This window comes from Nicotiana tomentosiformis, chromosome 4 (genome assembly GCF_000390325.3).
Source record: "Nicotiana tomentosiformis chromosome 4, ASM39032v3, whole genome shotgun sequence".
In the NCBI taxonomy this organism is placed as follows: Eukaryota; Viridiplantae; Streptophyta; class Magnoliopsida; order Solanales; family Solanaceae; genus Nicotiana; species Nicotiana tomentosiformis.
In genome coordinates this window covers 13,408,922-13,430,601 of record NC_090815.1, presented here as the reverse complement: position 1 = coordinate 13,430,601, position 21,680 = coordinate 13,408,922, and the positions used below count along the sequence as shown (strand labels likewise).

At 42.3% G+C, this 21,680-nt stretch overlaps 1 protein-coding gene across 1 annotated transcript; it reads left to right on the top strand.

Annotated features, from left to right (window-relative positions):
* Window positions 1-1,158: 1,158 nt before the first annotated feature.
* Window positions 1,159-5,589, top strand: LOC138909290 (uncharacterized). The gene is made up of 7 exons (XM_070200473.1): window positions 1,159-1,578; window positions 2,298-2,545; window positions 3,076-3,558; window positions 3,635-3,870; window positions 4,618-4,944; window positions 5,233-5,381; window positions 5,500-5,589. The coding sequence occupies exons 1-7, from the start codon at window positions 1,159-1,161 to the stop codon at window positions 5,587-5,589; spliced, it is 1,953 nt and encodes a 650-aa protein (XP_070056574.1).
* Window positions 5,590-21,680: the final 16,091 nt, after the last annotated feature.

Sequence of the window (21,680 nt, the reverse complement as noted above, 5' to 3'; positions counted from 1 at the left end):
AGGGGTCTCTTTACCGGAGCTCCACATCAGAACGCATATAAGCATCTCAAAGGTTTTGTAGACACATGCAGGGGGAGCAAGCAGACGAATGTATCTGAGGATGCTTTGAGGTTAAGGCTTTTCCCTTTATCTCTTAGAGGGAAAGCTTTAGATTGGCTAGAAAGGCTACCCAACCATTCCATCTCCACTTGGGATGAGTTGGCCGAGAAGTTCATAGCAAAGTTCTTTTCTCCAGGACATATGGCAACATTGAGAGATCAAATCCTTGCTTTTAAACAAGAGCCAAATGAACCATTATATGAGATTTGGGAACGCTACCGGACAATGGTCAAAGAGTGCCCCAACAACGATATGACTAAAGCAATGATCCAATAAACCTTTTATAGGGGTATCAACACAACTAACCAGTGTGTGGTGAATCAGCTCGCAGGGGGTAACTTCATGAACACGCCATATTCAAAAGCATGTGTTGTATTAGATGAGATGGAGGACACCTCTTTAGCTTGGCAAAGTCGGGCCAACGTTCCTCAGGGTGACCCTAATGTTATCCACCTTCACAAGGAACTCCATGATCACGGACAAGCCATAGCAGAGTTGACAACTACCATGAATCAGTTAGCCAAGGCACAACTTCAGCAGGTTCAGGGGCCAAAGGAAGTAAATGCCATGGAATGAGTGAATGTAATGGTTAACAAGAGGAGACAAAGAGGTCAACAAGTTCAACACAATCAGGATAAATTTGAGCAAAGTGGTAGTGTGTACGGCCAAGATGACGCTTATGACGATCAAAGTGAAGAGGTTCAATATGTGAACAATTACCAAGGTCAACGGAGCAATGCTCCAAATCAACAACAGTAGATATCACATGGAAACAATCAAAATTGGGGAAACCAATGTCAAGGGAATTGGAATAGTGGCAACAACAACAATCCGAACAATTGGGGGAACAACAATCAAAATTAGGGGAATCAAGGAAATAACCAAGGCAATTGGGGTGGCAACAATAATAGTAATTGGGGAGGCAATGGAAACCAAGGGGGTTGGAACAACAATAATCAAGGGAACTGGGGGTCGGGCCCTCAAAGGCCCCCGATGTATCAACAACCCAACAACCCGCCTCTATATCCGTCACAAGGGAAAAGTTCTTCCAACAATGAGATGGGATGGATAGAAAGTATGTTCAAGAAAATGATGAAAAGAAACGCCGACTCTGATGCCCAAATAGCCTCCCACAACACTTCTATCCGCAATTTGGAAGTCCAAATGGGTCAAATTTCTCAAGCCTTGAATACTCGCCCTAAGGGGGCACTACCAAGTGATACGGTAGTAAACCCGAAGGGTGGAAACATTACTGGCCATGCTGTGGCGGTAACTACAAGAAGTGGTAGAGGTGGAGTTGCTAGTACCTCCAATCCAAGAAAGATCAAGAATGATGATATGGTTGTGAAAGAAGAGGATGAGCCAAGAAATGATGATAATGTGAACGATTATGTGAGGATAGACATTGATGAAAACGTGGAGGAGACACAAGATGATGTGAACCCTTCTAGGGAACATGTGATAGATATACCGGATCCGGTAGTGCCCAAAGCCAAGGCTCCTTTGCCAAGCCCTCCTCCACCATATCCTCAAAGGCTCTCAAAGCAAAACAACGAGAACCAATTCAAGAAATTCATTGATATGATGAAACATTTGTCCATAAATGTACCTTTGGTTGAAGCTCTAGAACAAATGCCGGGATATGCCAAGTTCATGAAGGACTTGGTAACAAAGAAGAGGTCAATGAACTATGAGACGATCAAAATGACACATCAAGTGAGTGCATTGTGCATTCCGTGGCTCCAAAGCTAGAAGATCCCGGTGCCTTTACAATTCCATACACTATCGGTAGTGCTAATTTCGCCAAAGCCTTGTGCGATTTGGGAGCGAGCATTAATTTGATGCCATATTCTGTGTTCAAGACATTGGGGATTGGGCAACCAAGACCTACTTCTATGAGGTTGCAAATGGAGGACCGAAAAATGAAGAGGCCATTGGGGATAATTGATGATGTGCTAGTTCGGGTCGACAAGTTCATACTTCCCGTAGATTTTGTGATACTCGACTGTGAGGTTGACTATGAGGTGCCAATAATATTGGGGAGACCTTTCCTAGAAACAGGGAAGGCATTGGTTGATGTGGAAGCTGGGGAGCTCACCTTCCGGGTGGGCGATGGAAAAGTTGTGTTCCACGTGTGCAAGTCAATGAGGCAGCCTAATAGCAAGAATGTATGCTCTTTTGTGGATCTTGTGACGGAGGTGATTGTTGATGACCCGAGTGCTATGATCAATATGGAAGACCCTCTGGAAGCTGTGTTGTTGAATCACGAGGATGATGAGAAGGCAATCCTGATAGAATGTGCAAATTCTTTGCAAGGAATGGGATCCTTCACATATGGACCCCGTAAAATTTCCTTGGACCTTGAGAACAGGAAGACTCTGCCAACAAAGCCCTCAATCGAGGAGCCACCAACATTAGAGTTGAAGCCTTTCCCTTCACACCTCAGGCATGAGTTCTTAGGCCCTTGTTCCACATTACCTGTTATTCTTTCTTCATGCTTAACTAACGTGCAGGTAGATTCCACCCTTGCGGTGCTTCAAAGAAGGAAGAAGGCAATAGGTTGGACACTGGCTGATATTCGGGGTATAAGCCCTGCCTTCTGCATGCACAAAATCATATTGGAGGAAGATGCCAAACCCTCTGTGGAACATCAAAGGAGGTTGAATGAGGCCATGCAATATGTAGTCAAGAAAGAGATCATCAAGTGGCTAGATGCAGGGGTTGTGTACCCCATTTCTGATAGTTCATGGACTTCACCGGTACAATGTGTCCCAAAGAAGGGGGCATGACTGTGATCACAAATTATAGAAATGAATTGATCCCCACAAGAACTGTCACCAGTTGGAGGGTATGCATGGATTATAGGAAGCTGAATAAAGTGACCCGCAAAGACCATTTTCCATTGCCATTTCTTGACCAAATGTTGGATAGACTTGCCGGGCGTGCTTATTATTGCTTTTTGGATGGGTACTTCAGGTACAACCAGATTCTCATTGCACTTGAAGACCAAGAGAAAACCACTTTCACCTGTCCGTATGGCATATTTTCATTCTCACGGATGCCGTTTGGTTTGTGTAATGCACCGGCTACCTTTCAGCGGTGTATGATGGCAATATTTACGGATATGGTGGAGGACTCCCTCAAGGTGTTCATGGATGATTTCAATATTGTGAGGGATTCCTTTGAAGAATGTTTGGATAATCTTAACAAAGTGTTGGCCCGATGTGAAGAGACCAACTTAGTGCTTAATTGGGAAAAGTGCCACTTTATGGTTGAGGAGGGCATTTTCCTCGGCCATAAGATCTCAAAGAACAGTATTGAAGTGGACAAAGAAAAAGTTGAAGTGATTTCAAAACTCCCTCCTCCTACTTCTGTCAAGGGAGTGAGGAGTTTTCTTGGTCACGCGGGGTTTTACCGAAGGTTCATCAAGGATTTCTCAAAAGTGGTGAACCCTTTTTTGTAAGTTGTTGCAAAACGATGCAAAGTTTGTGTTCAATGATGATTGCATGAAAGCTTTTGAGCTTCGCAAGTATAGATTGACTACCACTCCCATCATTACCGCACCCAATTGGAGCTTACCATTTGAGCTCATGTACGATGTTAGCCACGTTACGGTAGGAGCGGTTTTGGGGCAAAGGATCAACAAGATATTTTATCCGGTTTATTATGCAAGCAAAACAATGAACAAAGCCCAAGTCAACTATATGGTGACCGAGAAAGAGCTATTAGCCATTGTCTTCGCCATGGAAAAGCTCTGCCCGTACCTCATGGGTACCAAAGTGATTGTGCACACCGATCATGCGGCACTTCGTTATTTGATGAGTAAAAAGGACTCTAAGGCTAGGTTGATGAGATGGGTTATTCTTCTACAAGAGTTTGACCTTGAAATCATAGACCGAAAAGGGAGTGAAAATCAAGTGGCGGACCATTTGTCCCGCTTGGAAGAGGAGGGGCGGCCCCATGATGGTCTCGAGATTAATGATTCGTTTTCGGATGAACAACTCTTGTCCGTGTCTATGACTGGGATACCCTAGTTTGCCGATGTGGCTAACTTTCTTGTGACCGGCATTGTCCCGAATGAGCTCTCTTCAAACCAAAGGAAGAAGCTCAAACGGGACTACTTGGATTATTATTGGGACGGGCCATATCTTTTCAAAATTTGCAATGATGGTGTTATTCAGAGATGTGTTTCGGAAGATGAGCAATTAAGTATTCTTGAAGCTTTCCATTCCTCGCCCTATGGTGGTCACCATGGTGAGGCGAGAACTGCTACAAAGGTTCTAAGTTGTGGATTCTATTGGCCCACCTTGTACAAAGACTCTAGCGAGCTTGTTATGCCTTGTGATGAGTGACAAAGAGCTGGTGGAATTTCTAAGAAGAATGAAATGCCCCTCACCACTATTCTTGAGATTGATATTTTCGATGTGTGGGGCATCGACTTTATGGGGCCATTTTTGAGTTTATGTGGGAACACTTATATTCTGGTTGTTGTTGATTATGTTTTCAAATGGGTTGAAGTTGTGCCTTTGCCCAACAATGAGGCACAGAGTGTGGTGGCTTTCTTAAAGAAAAATATATTCACAAGGTTCGACACCCCAAGGGCTATCATTAGTGATGGGGGTTCTCATTTGTGCAACAAAGCCTTCGACACTTTACTTTCTAAGTATGGTGTCAATCATAAGGTGTCAAACCCTTATCACCCACAGGCTAGTGGACAAGTTGAGGTCTCCAACAAGGAGATCAAGAGCATATTATCCAAGACTATCAATGCAAACCGGACTGATTGGTCAAGAAAACTTGACGATGCTTTATGGGCCTATCGTACAGCTTACAAGACTCCAATTGGTATGTCTCCGTACCGGTTGGTATTTGGGAAAGCATGCCATCTCCCGGTTGAATTAGAGCACAAGGCCATGTGGGCGCTGAAGAAGTTAAACCTTGAATGGGATGTAGCTGCCAATCTCCGGGTAGAGCAACTAAATGAACTTGATGAGTTCTGGTTCCATGCTTATTCCAGCTCGTCCTTGTATAAGGACAAGATGAAATACTTACATGACAAATATATACGGAACAAAGAATTCAAGGAGGGTGACTTGGTTCTTCTATTCAACTCTCGATTATAGATGTTTCCAGGAAAACTCAAGTCAAAGTGGAGTGGCCCTTTTGAAGTGGTGCATGTAACTCCGTTTGGTGCTCTCGATTTGAAAAACAAAAATGGTGAAATCTTTAGAGTCAATGGGAACCGAGTGAAGCATTACCTTGGCAAGATTTATGACAGCCACGTAGTGGCCTTGATCCATTTCAAATGATGATAGTAATATGCGTCGTACCGCGATGTTAAATCAGGCGCTTCTTAGGAGGCAACCCATGTACTTTTCTTTCTTTTGATTTTCTTCTTAGATTAGGAAGTATTTTGGATTAACTGGTTATGAAGTGTATGTACGAACTGGTTGTGCAGTGCAGGTTTTTGACAGAGAAAAATTTGGCTAAGTGTTGGAAGTTCACGGACCGCGCCCAAAATTTCGAGGTCCGCGTGAGCATTTCGTGGAAGTACATTTTTGTCTGCGGACGCGTACTTGAAAAGAGCAAAATGCCAAATCTCTAAAGTTGGACTGTCAAAAATCCTTCAGAGATCGCGGCCGCATTCAATTTTTTGCGGACCGTATTGAATTTTGCGGGCGCGGCTAATATTCCGCGGTCCGCGCCCATGTGCTTGAAGCTGGTCTACATAAGGTAACATAGCGCGGACCACGATAGAATATTTCTGCCGCGCTCAGGTAAGGCGGTGGGTTCCACAGTTGATTAGTATAAATAAGGGTTCTTTAAACATTTTACACTTTTCGAACCCTAACATTTCACCGCACAAAAAGCAATGTTCATCTCATCCTGCTCTCAATTTTCATCTCATTCACATTAAGAGTTCATTTCCTATTACAATTTTACAACTGGTATATTCAATTCCATGATGTGATTTTATATTTTTCTTTTCTTTTCTCTTTGTTTTAATTTTTCTTTGTTAGTTAGGGTTAGATGCATGCCATTGATCTCAAATTAATGCCTAATTGATACTTAAATACATGTGGGTAGTGTTCATATACCTAATGGGGGATGGAGTTAGTAACTTTTCATGGTTAATTACACTAATTTTTGCACACTTAGTGAAAACCCTAGTTATCAGTGTTGTTAGTACCGATTATTTTTGAAATTCGCGGCCGCGGTCCATTTTATGCGGCCCGCAATAGGGTAGGCAACCGCATTCATTTTTTTGCGGTCCGCGCTACCCCAGCTTTTAGTTACCGAGTGATTGCTAAGAGTTCGTAGCCGCGATCACTTTTACGCAGTCCGCGGTTGCGTTCAAGTTTTCGCGGTCCGCGCTTGTGAACTTCAAAGAGTATGTTAGTTGCTTTCGCGGCCGCGTTCCTTTTTTTGCGGTTCGCAATTGGTCATTCGCAGCAGCGTCTAATTTTTTGCTGTCCGCGTGTGTCCAAGATCAGAGAGTTAGTAGTGTGAACATGTCCTCTTCGCGGCCGTGTTCACCTTTTTGTGGTTCTCGATGGGAATTCTGCGGCCGCGTCCATTTTTTCGCGGTCCGCGATGCCCTGTTTTGAGAAGCATTGTTGTTCGTTTCATCTGTACTACTTTAAGGCATGATTGAACCCGAATTCTAATTATCTTTCACTAATTGTGTGTTGCAAAAAATGGTGCGATCTCGTAGAGGAGCAGACAAATCAAAAGGGAGGGCAAAATCCCCCCGAGGCCGGGGAAAAGGAAAGCAGGCTTTGCCCTTAGCAGCTCAAAGAATCATAAGCAAAAGGAAAACCCTCACTAGACCTCCTGCCGAATCATCAGACACAAGTGAATATCTCCCATCCCGGGAGATTACTGAGGGGGAATCTACACAACCTCGACAAGAGGCCCAATCACAACCCTTTCGCCTAATCAATGAAGCTACCTCCTCTTCTAGGTTGTCTGATGGCTCAGAGGGAGGTAGTGAGGCATCAGAGCCATCTCCCCCACCTGCTGCAACTCCAGCCTCAACAGTTGCTCTTATCAATGTAGATGAGGATGATGAGGTCCCGGATGATGGGAGAGGGGGTAATACCAATGTGGGTGGTCTTGCTAGATCAAGGAAGCCTGAGGTGTGGGTGGATAGATTCGTGAGCAAGAAAGCATACCTCAAATTCCGGGAATGGTGGCCCCAAAGGTCGCTCACCCTTGAGCGACAGTTTATAGACAGAGATCTCCCTCCCCACAATCCAAATGTCAAGAGACAGTTTGAGGAGAGAAAAGGATGGAAGTACTTCACCAGCAAGGTTCCGGATGCAAATAAATACCTTGTGAAGGAGTTTTACGCAAATGTTGCCCACATTAAAAAGGGCACCACTATGACAAAGGTACGGAACTTGAAGATACGATTTGATGGTGACACCTTGAACAAATATGCCAGTTTTGAGGATGTGGAAGTTGTACAGTAATTGGAGAAGATGGCCCTAGATGAAGTAGCCCGGCCTTGGCTAACAGAAGTAATAGCCATCACAGGAACAAAACCGTTCTGGCTCGCAGCTGGAGTCCCAATCGCCAGAAACACCCTCAGCTTTGAAGCCAAAGGGTGGTGCACATTTGTATGCAACCGGCTTGATCCTAGCCACCATGATAGTGTCATCCCACTCTTCTGGGCGATTCTAATAGCTTCCATCATGGCGGGGTATCCAATCAATGTGGGGAACCTCATGTCCCACCACATCTCCAAAGCAACCGGAAAAGGAGAAAGTTTGTACCCCTACCCCAACTTCATCACTATGTATCTCGAGGACCAAAGGGTAGATGGGAGGCACTATGACACGAAGGTGAAGCCAAAGAAACCTTTCTCCTAGTATAGCCTCCAAGGACCAGACAACCCTAACGCAAAGGGTAAAGCCACTACCTCCACTGGCTAGTCTGAAGAGCTAAGGGTAGTGGCCATCGGATCAGAGCCTTCCACAGCAGAGGGACATTCAGCTACCATGCCTCCTCATTCATCCGGGCCATCCATCACTGTGCCACTATCTATGCCCTAATCTTCTACTTACCCCCATACTGCACTACGGGTTTCTCAGACCTTATCCAGCATCAACAACTGGATGCAGACAGCTACATCAAAGTTGTCTGTCTTATCCAGTGCATTAGCAGCACAGTCAGTCCCAGCACATTTTCAGGTACCTCCATCAGTGGAGGATTCATTGAAGGAGCTTCTGGACAACCAGAAGAAGCTCCTGGACAACCAAAAGAAGATCCTGGAGACTTTGAATACTCATGGCAAGGTGATCAAGGATTTGGGCAAGCAGGTAAAGAAGATGAGAAAGACTCAGGCCTCAAAGGAGTCAGTGGAAAAGCTGAAGAAAGAGGTAGAGAAGTTCACTTCTGCTAGAGATATCCCACTTGACTTGCTTATACAGGAGACTGCCCTAGCAGCACAGGCAGTAGAGCATGAGGCAGACATAGCTCCAGTTAGAGGATTTGTGATCCCCCAGTAAGAGGATTTGGAGATCCATTTAGAGGACCCAGAGGGAGCTGATGATCCTATGCAGTCCGAGGACCCTACTCATGTGCCTGACCCCATGCAGACAGAGACCACATAGGGAGTTTTCTTTACTCTCTAACCCTTCCCTGATCTTATTTTGATATTAGCATTGAGGAAAATGCTATCTTTTATTTTGGGGGGGGGGGAGGGGTGGTCCATTTTGATTTGTTTATGATTTGATGACATTGGTATGTAATAACTATGATACTATTTTTCTTTACCTTTATTTATCGTTATTTTCACTTTCATTTTTTTCAATTTTGGTATGTATATAACTTTACCATTCGATGTATATATTCATTTCCATTTTGTATATATTCATTTCACTCCATTATTGTACATATTTATTTTAATTTCCGTACTTTACTTCATAATTTCTTTCGTATTTTTCCTTAATAGCTTAGCTTCTTATTTCCTTTAGTAGCTTATTTTTGAGTTTTTAGCTTCTTTTTACATTCTACGTAATCAATAAGCCTTTGGTTTTCTTAATGCCACAGTTCTTTCCAAAGGTAGACGTTGTGTGAACCGGGTGGCTCTTCCCAACGATGGATGGCGTGACAATCTTCTTAAGGGATCGGGTCCATTTTCTTTTTGTTTTGGTTTTTGGTGTATATAGTAGTACTAATGAATAAAAGTGTCTCAAGAAGGATTCACTTGGTACTAACACATTTACCTTCGACCTCATGGTTAGAGACAAGTTGATTGGCAAAGATTAGCTCTAGTTGTGACCTTTAGACTCTTGCGTTGGCTAAAACAATCATCGAGTGGTTTCCTTGAGCCATTTTTGATTTTCAATCTTAGCAAGGGTTGTTGTGGGCCCTTGACTCTGTTCTCTTTAACAATCCAGCGGCTTGATAGGTGAAGTATTGAATTGCAAATCCAAGTCCAGTACCAATAAGTCTAGAACTTGCCTTGAATGTTTGTCTAGGCGAAATTCTAAGTGTAGCTCGACTTGAGAAATGATTGTAGGCTCTCCTTGGTCCAAGTTGAACTTTGAAAGCTTCCGTAGCCTACCAATATGATATCCCTAGTCAACTCCTTTGAGCCTAAGCCTTTTTCATTCAATAGCCATATTACAAGCCTTTATCCATTCTATAATGACCTTCTCTTGGCACCCAATCTTTCCTTAGCATTCATGATGAACAATTGGCAAAAGCATAAGTTTGGGGGAGAGACAAGTAATTTGAAAGTGATAAAGGTTCAAAGAAGGAAAAGAATTGTTGAAAAGAAAAGGAAGAAAAGCCAAAAAGAAATACGTCAAAAAGAAAGAGAAGGTTGAAGGGATTCAAAGAACATAATGATGAAAGGCAAGGAATGATGAGAAAAGGAGAAAAATGATTGTCATGAGTAAGAAAGAGTGACGGTTCGTCTCTCTAGTTCCCCTAAGGAAGAATAAAAATGACTCAAAGAGTCAAGAAAGTATGAGCCGAAATGAGAAAATGGAGTGCTTAAGGAACGATGAAACCATCATAGTTCGTTATGTCCTACCTTGATCCAAAAGCCTTCATTACATCCCTGCTAAAGCCCTATATGATTTCAAGTTGAGTGAGCTTACATTAGTGGTGATATACATAAGGGGAAAGATTATGGTACTTAGAGTCGGACTTGTGGCATTCTTTTGAGAGTGAGGAACGCACTTCTTCACAATGCTTGTTTTGAGTGTTACATTCTAAAAGGTGAAATTTGCTCATGGAGAGTAGAGGAGGAGGAGTTTGGGATCCACAATGACCTACGTGAGAGAGCGAGCTTCCTTGATGAATTGAGTCAACTCTCGATGCTCTGGTGTCACATTAGAACTGTGGAACTCAAAAGGTCATAACATGACGTTGTTGATAATTCATTTGTGTTGAGGGTAATTGTTAGTCCCAATTGATGCTTGATGATGTCACCTTAGGCCAGCTGAAATATCCTATTCTTTTTCTTGTGGAGGTGGGAATTACCTTATTTGCTTGAGGACAAGCAAAAGCTTAAGTTTGGGGGAGTTGATAAGTAGGAATTTTAGCCTATTAATTACTCTCTTTTACTTGTATTTTTGGCCACAAATGCGTTAAGGTATTCCCGGAAACTAACTTAATATGCTTGCTTGCAGGGATTGATCAAAATGAGACAAAATGAGCCATAATCAACTCACAAAGGAGTCAAAACTTGAACAAAAACCAAAACTAAGCCAAGAGGTGTGGAACGCGGACCGTGACAAATAAGTGCGGCTGCGAAAGTATCAACGCAGACGTGGCCATTATTTCGAGGTCCGCGATATGAAGAATCAGAGAGATGGTTTTTTGGGCAAAAACATGAACGCGAACCGCGACAAGAAGATGTGACCACAAAAGTACCAGCACGGTCGCGATGGGAATTCCATGGACCACGGTTGCTAAGGTTTAGAGAGTGCTTAATTCAAACAAAAATGAGAAGGGCGGTCCGCGTCAAGGTTACGCGGCCGCGGAAGTCTCTCACGCAGATGCGGTGGAAATTTTGTGGTCCGCGAAACAAGGTTCAACCCAGGTCCAAATGTGAAGAAACACGGACCGCGATCAGAATTACGCGGTTGCGGTCGCGAAACTTCTACAGGGGTATATTTGTCCGGAAGTTTTAGCTTAGTATAAATAGATCTTTTTGTCAATTTTAGGTTATCTTATGTTTTTGCTGAGTACGTGAGATGGCTAGGTTTTCCTTTTTGGGCAATTTTGTACAAGATTTACCTTATAACATTAGATTTTCATCTTTTAATTTAGTATTATGGATTATATCTTCTCTTTATCTTTGATTTCTGCTATTATTTTACGGCAAGGAATAGGAAGGTGCCTCTAGCAGATTGCCCTTTCTTTTCCTTTCCTGGGCTAGGTAACCGTTAATGGAATATCCAAGGCAATAATTTTCTGCTTTGTGGAGTCAACTCGTCTTCCCCGAAGCGGAACCCACATATAAATTAGTGTATACATATGCACTTATAGTTACAGATACTTTACGTTACCGCTAGAACCTTCCTTTCACGAGTGAACCCGGGCACGAGCCTACCTTGGTTGAACCAAAAAAGGGGTACCGGCGTACCTACCATTACCTTTTTTTAATTTCTTTATCTATATTTTGCCAGGTTAAAGAGTCCCCGCTCTCCATGTTCTTGAGAAAGTTTTTCAGCTTGCTGACTAAGGTTGGTAGCTAAATTCAGTCTTCGAGACTCTATAACATAAGAAAGTCGTGGAGTGCATAACCCCTCCCCCCCCCCCCCCCGCCCATCTATATAGCATAGCTGAAAGTGGACAAAAAAGGTTGTTCCCATAGCGTTACGTAGGCTTAGCGCCTTTCTCTAACTAAGGATTCAATCCAGGGACTCTCTAGCATTATCACTCAAGTCTTGAACTTGGATTCTGTGTTGTCTTTGATGTTTGATATTAAGGTAGTCTAATTCCAAACCAACTGCCTTACTGATGTTTTTATTTCCAGACTGAAATCTTTAACTATAAGAAGGGAATCGATTAAAGCCAGATTACTGCCTATGGTACACTAAGAATTTAATACTCAATGAGAAAAGGTGTTAACTAAATAGAAAAATCCCGATTTCGATCATCTTTGACGCGATTGTTACTCCTTATACCTGGTTCTGCTCAACTCTCCCTTCAGAGCTACCCTTTCCTGAAAGCGGAAGAGGAAGCTTACTAACCTACTGGAGTAAGTAGTCTTGTCCAAAAACCTCAGGCGAAAAGACAACTTAAAAGTAACAAGGTTCTGAAAGAAAGACAAGCCTTAAGGCAACTAAAGCTAGGAAGGTAGGTTAAGTAGCTAGACCCATAGCTAGGGTTGTGACTCAACCCTAATGTGGGTATTTAATGGGTCTTGAATTTTAGGGCTTGAATGTTTATGGATTGGTGATATTTAGCCTAGTTCTTGCTAGAATTATAGAATTAGTGGTTGCAAACACTGATTCATGCCTTTATGATTTGGTCTCTTCTTGAGAAAGAGGGATTAAGTCTGGGAAAACTAGGCTAACAAGGAATTGGGGTGAACTCAAATAATCGATAGCCCCAATTAATAGGTTAAACCTAGATATAGTAATACCCGACTTGAGCTAATATCACATGACTTGCATGAATACCCAGTTGGGCTTGAGAAAGCCAACTTGGGCAAAATCACTCAAACTATCGAGAGATATAGAGTGAGTACTTGGGTGTGATAGCTATATTACGATCCCAAATTAATCAAGCTTGCCCTAGATTCTTACTACCCGTTAGATGTCAGCCTAGGCGGAAGTCGCTACCCTAGTCCTTTTAAACACTTGAAAACCAACATAAAAAATATTGTACTTAGCTTTAATCATTGCATACAATAGAATAGAATTAGAAGTAGAATCAACACCATCATGTTTGGAAGTGCAATTAGGAATAAAACACGCATCTATACTTAGATATAAACCTAATTCCAAATCAACTAACTCCATATGGAAATCGATCCCGACCTTGTTGGGTAAAACTACATCGACCATCTTCGCTACTCAATAGTGGTGTAGGTTTGGACCCGATCAGTATTATATTAGGGTGCCTTGTAGTGAGCATTGGGTAAGGATCATAGAGTTCTGACAAGGAGAAGTATCAAATTGAGGTTAATTAAGAAGAAACTCAAAGTAAATATGACAACTGGGTAGTAGGCTAGACAGTATGGTAATGGCATGCTCGGTTCTTTTGGGTAATAATGACGTGGAGACGTTACAGATATTTTGGTGGCAATATTCTTGGGCTTTAGTGACCTGCATGACTTGGGCGGTGGAGTTGAGATCAGATATGGGATTCGTGTGTTATATGGATTTGGAGACTGGGAGTTCTCAAGAGCAGGTTGTTTCCATGGTTGTGGACTATGAAGTCATGGCCGAAGCTAGCTAGACGATAGTATGTGTTATGATTCAGTCATTATGGGCTTTCAGAGGGTTATTTATCCATATGTGGGTGCCCGAAGTTGATTTGGGGGTCCATTAGTAGGCCCAATTAGGATGTGTATTCTACACCGAGTCGGATTGGTTAGCTTCATACTGCTATTGTAGAGGGATGTGCTATTCGGTTGTTGTTGAGCTTATTCGTGTTTTGATATGTTCGATGAGTTACTCTTCTATGCTACGAAGGGTTGTGATTCGTTGGTTGTATGCACCCATGGTGCAGTTCTATTGGGGCCTTATAGTGGAAATTGCTCGAGATGGGTATTTGGGTGATGCATGAGTGGTTGATCATTGGTTATGTTCTTTCGGGTTTGTGTGGCATTGTGTCATTTGCTTCTCCATCGTTATGGTAATTCACTTCGAGTACTTGATGCCGGATTATGCGTGGTTATTGATTTTGAGCATAGTGGCTGAGGTATTTCATGTGGATCAGTATTTGGATGGGGTCGCACATTGCATTGCATTGGGGTTGTACCCATCGAGCTTACGGGATGATTATCTTGTTTGAGTCATTTTGGTGATTGTGTACATTTGGAGTGTTGCTTATTGGTGCACGGTTTGTGATTTTAGATAGTATTGGTATGGCATGTCAGTAGAGTAGCTGGTATTTGATAACACGAAGTCTTTGGATCTAGGATGGGTGCTATCAGATTTGATTGTGGTATATTTGGAAGGATAATATTGAAAGTCGGCTTAGGAATTTTGCTATGGTTGTTGTCGAATGAAAGAGAGCTCCACGACTGGTAGATCTGGTGAATGGTTATGAGTCTCTGCATGTTTCTTTCATCATCGGTGGTGTACGAAGGTTTTAGAATGGAGTTTTGTTTGATATGAGGTTTATTACCGGCATGGGGTTGTTTCGAGCAGCTACGGTGATTAGAAATCATTGTTTTGAGCATTTGAGCTATGTGGTATTTTAAGTTTTGAGAATTTGAGTTATGGTTACGACTTTTGGTACAGCTTGTTCAGACTTATACAGTATGTAGGTTGCGGGATTCTGACCTTATAAAAAATTCTGGATATTGGAAATTGGATTCTAAGGCTTGTGGGCTAGGTAGAATTAAGAAATTTCAGTTATGTGGTGTTATTAGACCTATATAAGATAGGGTAACGTGGGATCACCCCCGGGTACATGCGTGTTAAGATAGAATAGTGATTTGGTGGCTTAGAAACAACTCTTGGCACGTTTGAGGACGAACGCATGTTTAAGTGGGGGAGGATGTAACGACCCGGGCGGTCGTTTTGAGTGTATTAGCCCCGATCCCCTATTAACTGCATTCCTCGTATCTGTTTCTGCTTATGTGACTTTCCGGGAGGTCTTGTTTTGGTTTCGGAGTGTTTCGGAACACTTAGTCCCTAAAACGGAAGTTTAAGTTTTAGGATTTTAGCCGTAGTCGGAATGGTGTGAAGATGACTACGGAATGAAGTTCCGTCATTCCGTTACCTCCGTTGGGTGATTTTGAACTTAGGAGCATGTCCGGACTATGAATTTGAGGTCTGTAGCTAATTTAGGTCCCTAATGTTGAATATAACTTGTGTGCAAAATTTGAGGTCAATCGGACGTGGTTTGGTATGATTTGGTATCGTTTGTAGAATTTGGAAATTTCAAAGTTCATTAAGTTTGGATTGGAGAGTGATTCATGTTTTTTATGTTATTTGAGGTGGTTTGAGGATTTGACTAAGTTCTTATAGTGTTTAGGGACTTGATGGTATGTTTGGTTGAGGTCCCGGGGGCCTCAGGTAAGTTTCGGGTGGTTAACGGATCATTTTTGGACTTTGGTTGATGGCTGATATCTGCTGGTGTATATTTTCTAGTTTCCTCTTACGCGTTTGCGAAGGGTTAATGTGAGCAAGGAAGATTTTGTTCTTCGCGATCACGAAGAAGATGACACGAACACGAAGGTGTGGTTTGCGTGTGCATCGCGAACGCGTGAGTTGTGTCGCGTTCGCGAAGAGAAGTGAGGCAGCTGAGGACCCCAGGTCTTTGGTCTACACATTCATGAAGCATTGATCATATTCGCAAAGAGTAAACTGGGAGGCAGTTTGAGTTGGCCTACGCGAACCCGAGAGGACAGTCGCGTTCGCGATGAAGGAAATCTGGGCTGACAGTATTAATTTGAAAAATGAGGGTTTGAACCCATTTTTCATATTTGAGCTAGAGAACACGTAATTGGGCGATTCTTGAATGGATGTTTCTGGAGTTGATTAGGGTAAGTGATTCCTACTTGGTTTTGGTTAAATCCCATGATTTCATCTTTAATTTTATCATCTAATTTGTGATTTGGGGTGAGAAATTGGGGAAAAAGAGGAAAAACTCTTGAGTTAGAATTTTGAGATTTTGAATGGGATTTTGTTATCAGATTTGAGTAATTTTGGTATGGTTAGGTTCGTGAGTGAATGGGATTTCGGGTTTTGTGATTTTGTTGGATTTTGAGACGTGGGCCCGGAGGCCGGGTTCCGGCTGATTTTAGATTTTTGGCTTAAAAGTTCGTGTTTTTCTTGTGGAATTGATTCCTTTAGCCTATATTAATTATACCGTACTGTTTGTGGATAGATTTGGGGTATTTGGAGATTGATTCTAGGGGCAAAGGCATTTCGGAGTAGGATTTGCTCGGTTTGAGGTAAGTAACGCTTTCAAACTTGGTTCTGAGGGTTCGAAACCCCAAACTATGTGCTATACGATTAGTATTGAGATGACGCACATGCCAAGTTACGAGCGTGCGAGCGTGCACCGTGAGAATTGTGTCCTGGTTGATTCCATGGCACTATATAGTGACTCTATTTTGTTGATATCCGTGTTTTCATCTTGTGATAAAGTAATCGAGCTGTAAATCATGCTAGATATCATGTTTAGGATTTATGTCGGTACTGTTGGGACCCCTAGTGGTCATTTCTTGCTGTCATCTCACTGATTTCATTGATATCATGTACTCAGTCATGTTCATGCATTTCATATCATATCTCCATCTTAGTTGTTATTTATTGATACATCATATCATTGTTTCGGGCTAGTTTTCATGATATTGTGAGCCCGTGAGTGAGACTGGAGAGATTGATGACTGAGAGCCTGATTATGAGTAACAGTTATGGGATATGGCTGCACGCCGCAGCGGTTATACTGATTTTATGATAGTGCTTGGGCTGTAGGAGCCCCTCAGGAGTTTGTACACACCCCCAGTGAGCGCGGTTAATATTATTGAGGGATGGATCTTCCCTGGACATGGATCTTGTCCGAAGTACTTAATACCTGGAGATGGATATTCTCCACCGGGCTGGATTAGCCTTCCTTGGTACTGGGTGACTTATAGTTAGTGATGTATATGTTCCAGGATGGATCTTCCCTGGGTCGTATGGGCCATATACAATACCGAGTGGTTGAGCATTCGAGAGTGTGAGCACATGAGGCTGACAGCATGGTGCATCATATATAGCATGTGTATTGGCATGTAGAGATAACAGAGTTATATTCTTTACATTGTTAGGATCTTCTTCACTTTACTGTTTTAAGCTACCTATTTAATTTGAAAGCATGCCTACGTTTCTGTCCAGTTATTTCTATTTTATCTGTACTGGTTGAGTTTGTCACTACCTTTCAATCCAAAGTTTAGACTTGTTACTTACTGAGTTGGATGTGCTCATGTTACTCCCTGCACCTCGTGTGCATATACAGGCGTTTTTGGTCACGGCGGCAGTTGTTGATTGCGGCTTCAGAGTTCGGAGACTACCAAGGTATCTGCACGGCGTTCGCAGGCCTTGACTCTCCTTCTTTATCACTAGTTGTATTTTTAGTTTATTTCTCTAGACACTGTAGTGGACTATATTCTGATTTAGACATTCATGTACTCTGTGACACCCCGGTTTTGGGATGGATTGTATCGTATTTCGGATATTTCTGTTTTCAAAAATGCTTTTCCTATATTATTAAATTGCTTCTGTCTTTATGTTCAAAGATTTTTCTTTGTTGAGATGTTGAGTTGTGGCTTGCCTAGTTCTACGACAGGCTCCATCACGACGGTTAGATTTTGGGTTGTGACAAGTTCAGACCCGAAATACCGATATATTCAGGATTGCGCAAGGAGAGTCCGAGTTGCTGCGGGAGTTCGCAACCAGGATCCAAAAGGAAAGGATGTTGCTACCAGCCGTTGCAGATGAATGGGCGGCCAACGCATTCACCAAAGGTCTGAATTCGAGAAGTTCCGATGCTTCCCGGAAGTTGAAAGAAAGTTTACTCGAGTTCCAGGAACAACTTGGGCGGATGTTCACAATCGATACGAGTCGAAAATAAGAATTAAAGATGACCAGCTCGGTTTCCACGTCGGTTAAGGTTCGTGATTGGGAGAAAAATAAAGAGAAATGGAAAGACGATTTCGATACAGATTGACTGTCTTCGAGGAGTCGATTGTTTCCCTATGAACGGGCCAAAGGACATAGCATAGGTTTTCAATCGGCGGATAGATTCGCTACCAATAGGAGAACCGATCGCGGCTGAAACAATAGGTCGTCGTAGAACAAGGAAACATCAGGTTCTCAAGATTCTTCCTACCCCGGACTTTCCGAATACAACTTCAATATTAGCGTAGTGGAGCTAGTATCGGCTATGAGGAACATTAATGAAGCACAGTTCCCGAAGTCAATGAGATCTGATCCCGGCCAGAGGGATCCTAATTTATGGTGCGAATACCACGGGACAAACGGTCACCGGACTGGGGACTGCCGGCATCTGCGCGAAGAGGTGGCGACATTGTTGAAAAACGACCATCTCAGGGAATTTTTAAGCAACCAGACTAAAAATAACTGCAGTCGCAATCGTGATAATGTATAGCCTTCAAAAGTAGGATAAGATCCCCCACGCCTAACGATCAACATGATTTTAAGGGGGAATGAGATTAACGAGGTTACATTTTTGGCGGTGAAAAAGACGAAGGTAACAGTGACCCACAACAAAAGACTCCGGGAAGTTGTTGAAGACAACATTACTTTTACAGAGGAAGACGAGAATGGACTGTTGTTACTGCATAACGATGCCCTGGTAATCTGTCTAAATGTCCTAGATTTTAAAATTAAACATGTTATGGTGAATCCAAGAAGTTCGGCCAATATTATCCAATGGAGAGTGTTGGAGAAAGACAAGCTCACCGAAAGTATCATTCTACCACAAAACTTCTCGTCGGGTTCAATCTGGCAAGCATGACAACCCTGTGAGAGATCTTACAGCCCAAGAATGCTGAGGAGGTGATGAAGACGACCCTTTTGAGGTAGTGGACAGTGATATGGGTTACAATATCATCCTGGGGAGACCATGGTTGCACGAAATGAAGGTTGTGCCATCAACATATCTTCAGTTGCTAAAATTTCCAACTCCCGAGGGAGTTAAACAAATAAGAGGCGACCAACCAGCAACGATGGAAATGAATGAAATCTTAGTCTCCAGTAGTAAAGGGAAGGAACATGCGGCATAGCAATCACAGGAGCCAACGCCTGTTCCCGAGCCAATCGAAGTCGACCGGGGGGAAAGGACGTCAAAATCCTATCAGTTGCCAAGGTATTTCCAAGTACTATAAGAGACGAATGCAACAAGGTCCACAATGGAAGAACATGAGAAAGTCGCATTATTCAAAAAGATCTTGGAAAGGAAATTCCATTTGGGAATAGGACTGCAGCCCGTACTTAGGTTTGGATTTATTGAATTTCTTAAATTTGTCGATTGTTTTGCGTGGTCGCATGCGGATATGAGAGGTATCCCAATGGAAGTGGAAGTACGCAAGCTAAGCTTGGATCCCAGCATTCCTCTGGAAAGATAAAAAGAACGTCTTATTCTTCTAAGAATAGGATTCCTCTTGCCATGCCCCGACCTCGGGGAGCGCGACCGACGCTCAACAAAGTTACCCCAGTCGAGCAAAGCTGCATCATGTCGTCTACCCAACTCACCCATGAATAAAGAGAATAATACATTTCATTAATTAGACAGTAAGAGGTCATGTGACTAACACCAGTTCATTTCCATTAGTTACGTCATTAACAAGTCTCCAAAATAGTACATTGTATAATCATAGTTAAAGTTGAACAAATGATACGATTACAACACTTTTAGTTTGACCTTCGCAAAAACAGATATAACCCACACTATATCTATGGAGTCTCTAACAGGAACAAAAGAGTTCTATGATGGTGCCGGCAACAAGGCCCCGGCTATACCTCAAAATGCTATGTACAAAGGATAAGAGATACATGACCCCAAAATAAAGTGGGGCTCACCAAGTCAGCTGAGGTGAGGGTGTGTTGCTATCACTGATCAATACCACATGCTATGGGACCACCTGCATCCATTAAAGATGCAATGCCCCCGACAAAAGGGACGTTAGTACATATGCAATAGTACTAGTATGTAAAACTAAATACCCTCTCAATAGAACGAGTAACAGTAAACGGAGAATAAAACATGAAATCAATAAGAGACTCAAACAGTACCAAGGTGTCAAGTTAGGGGAAAGGTAAATATCAAGTAAGTTTCAGTAATTTAAGTTGGGAGATCTTTAACACCGATACACCACTGTATTTTAGCACGAAATCCGATCTTAGTCCAACTGACTAAGTCGTCTCACCCCGATACATACACTCACAATACCATCATGTGCGCTGTACGGTGTCCGATATCAGCCTGATCGGCTAAGCAGTCTCACCACAGTGCCGTGTGGGTCGACATCACATCACATCTCGCTAGCAATAATCTCATCCCATTTAAGGGGAAACATCTCAACACACCAATCTCATCCCATATAAGGTGAAACAATCTTATCACATTAATACGAGAATATAACCCTCAATCACTCCTACACCGGCACGTGTAGTTTCGGGGTTAGGTTGTTCCGACCTAGCCTTCCTCGGTGACTAAACGATACTCCCAAGGCATTTATTATTAAAAAGATTTACCACTCATTTCATAATCTTTTTCATATCATTCATTTTATTGGCACCATTAGCCATAACGCAATATCATTCTTGTTATGTTGTTCGTACTTCATAATTCATGCTCACTATTCCACTTTCAAACATTATCACGTATTGTCAACAACAAACATTTCTATTCAAGATTTTAAGCACATATTTGAGCAATTTAAGGTCTTAGGCACATGTGATTTCTTACACAATTGACATGATAGCTTTCATTAAAATCATATTTTAAAATCATAACGTAATAACACACAACTCATACTTAAACCACATTCTCAACAGTGACTCAACATAACAAGAATCTTTGGAATACATATTGAACGCATATGTATTTTGACACAAGGCTTATTTGGGATAATCAATTTATAATGATCATCACAGGACTTACAAGGATATTACAACAACAACAACCCAGTATAATCCCACTAGTGGGGTCTGGGGAGGGTAGTATGTACGCAGACCTTACCCCTACCCTGGGGTAGAGAGGCTGTTTCCGATAGACCATCAGCTCCCTCCCTCCAAGAACTCCCCACCTTGCTCTTGGGGTGACTCGAACTCACAACCTCTTGGTTGGAAGTGAAGGGTGCTCACCACTAGAGGGACTTACAAGGATATTGTGGGGTACAATTCTAAGAGAAAAGTTTAGCCAACATACCTCGCTTTGATCTTTCCTTATTTCACTACACCGTTCCGGAAATCCTAGCAATTTTTATCTATTTAGAGATATGGCCAAATTGAACACAAATTAGGAAGGAGTTCATAGTTCCAGCTCACTTGAGCATTTTATCAAACACTAAGTATGCATTAAGGTTTCAAGGTCCTCCTATGGTGGATTATATCATCCCACTACCCAAAGTTTACCTAAATGAGCTCAACAATCTTCCCACTACCCTTGATGGTACATGCATGTAAAATAAAAAACTCCCACACCCAAGAATTGCTTGGCTTATTACCTATTTTTAGTTAAAATCACAAAATTGAGAGCTAGGGAGTAGAATCTTACCTATAGGATGAAGACCTAGTGAATTCGTCTTGTAAATTCTTCAACTTTGAGCAAGAATTGATGAATGATAAGTTTAGGAACTTCCCATATCGCTCTATGATAATCCCTCTCTCTAGAAATATCAGATTTTTGCTTCAAAAGTGACC

Bases quoted from the DNA above. Each gene is read 5' to 3' on its own strand.
- LOC138909290 (XM_070200473.1), top strand. From the start codon at position 1,159: ATGGGATGGATAGAAAGTATGTTCAAGAAAATGATGAAAAGAAACGCC. The intron at 3,559-3,634 runs GTAAGTTGTTGC...TCGCAAGTATAG, and splicing joins AAAGTGGTGAACCCTTTTTT to ATTGACTACCACTCCCATCA. The intron at 5,382-5,499 runs GTAGTGGCCTTG...TTTTCTTCTTAG, and splicing joins GCAAGATTTATGACAGCCAC to ATTAGGAAGTATTTTGGATT.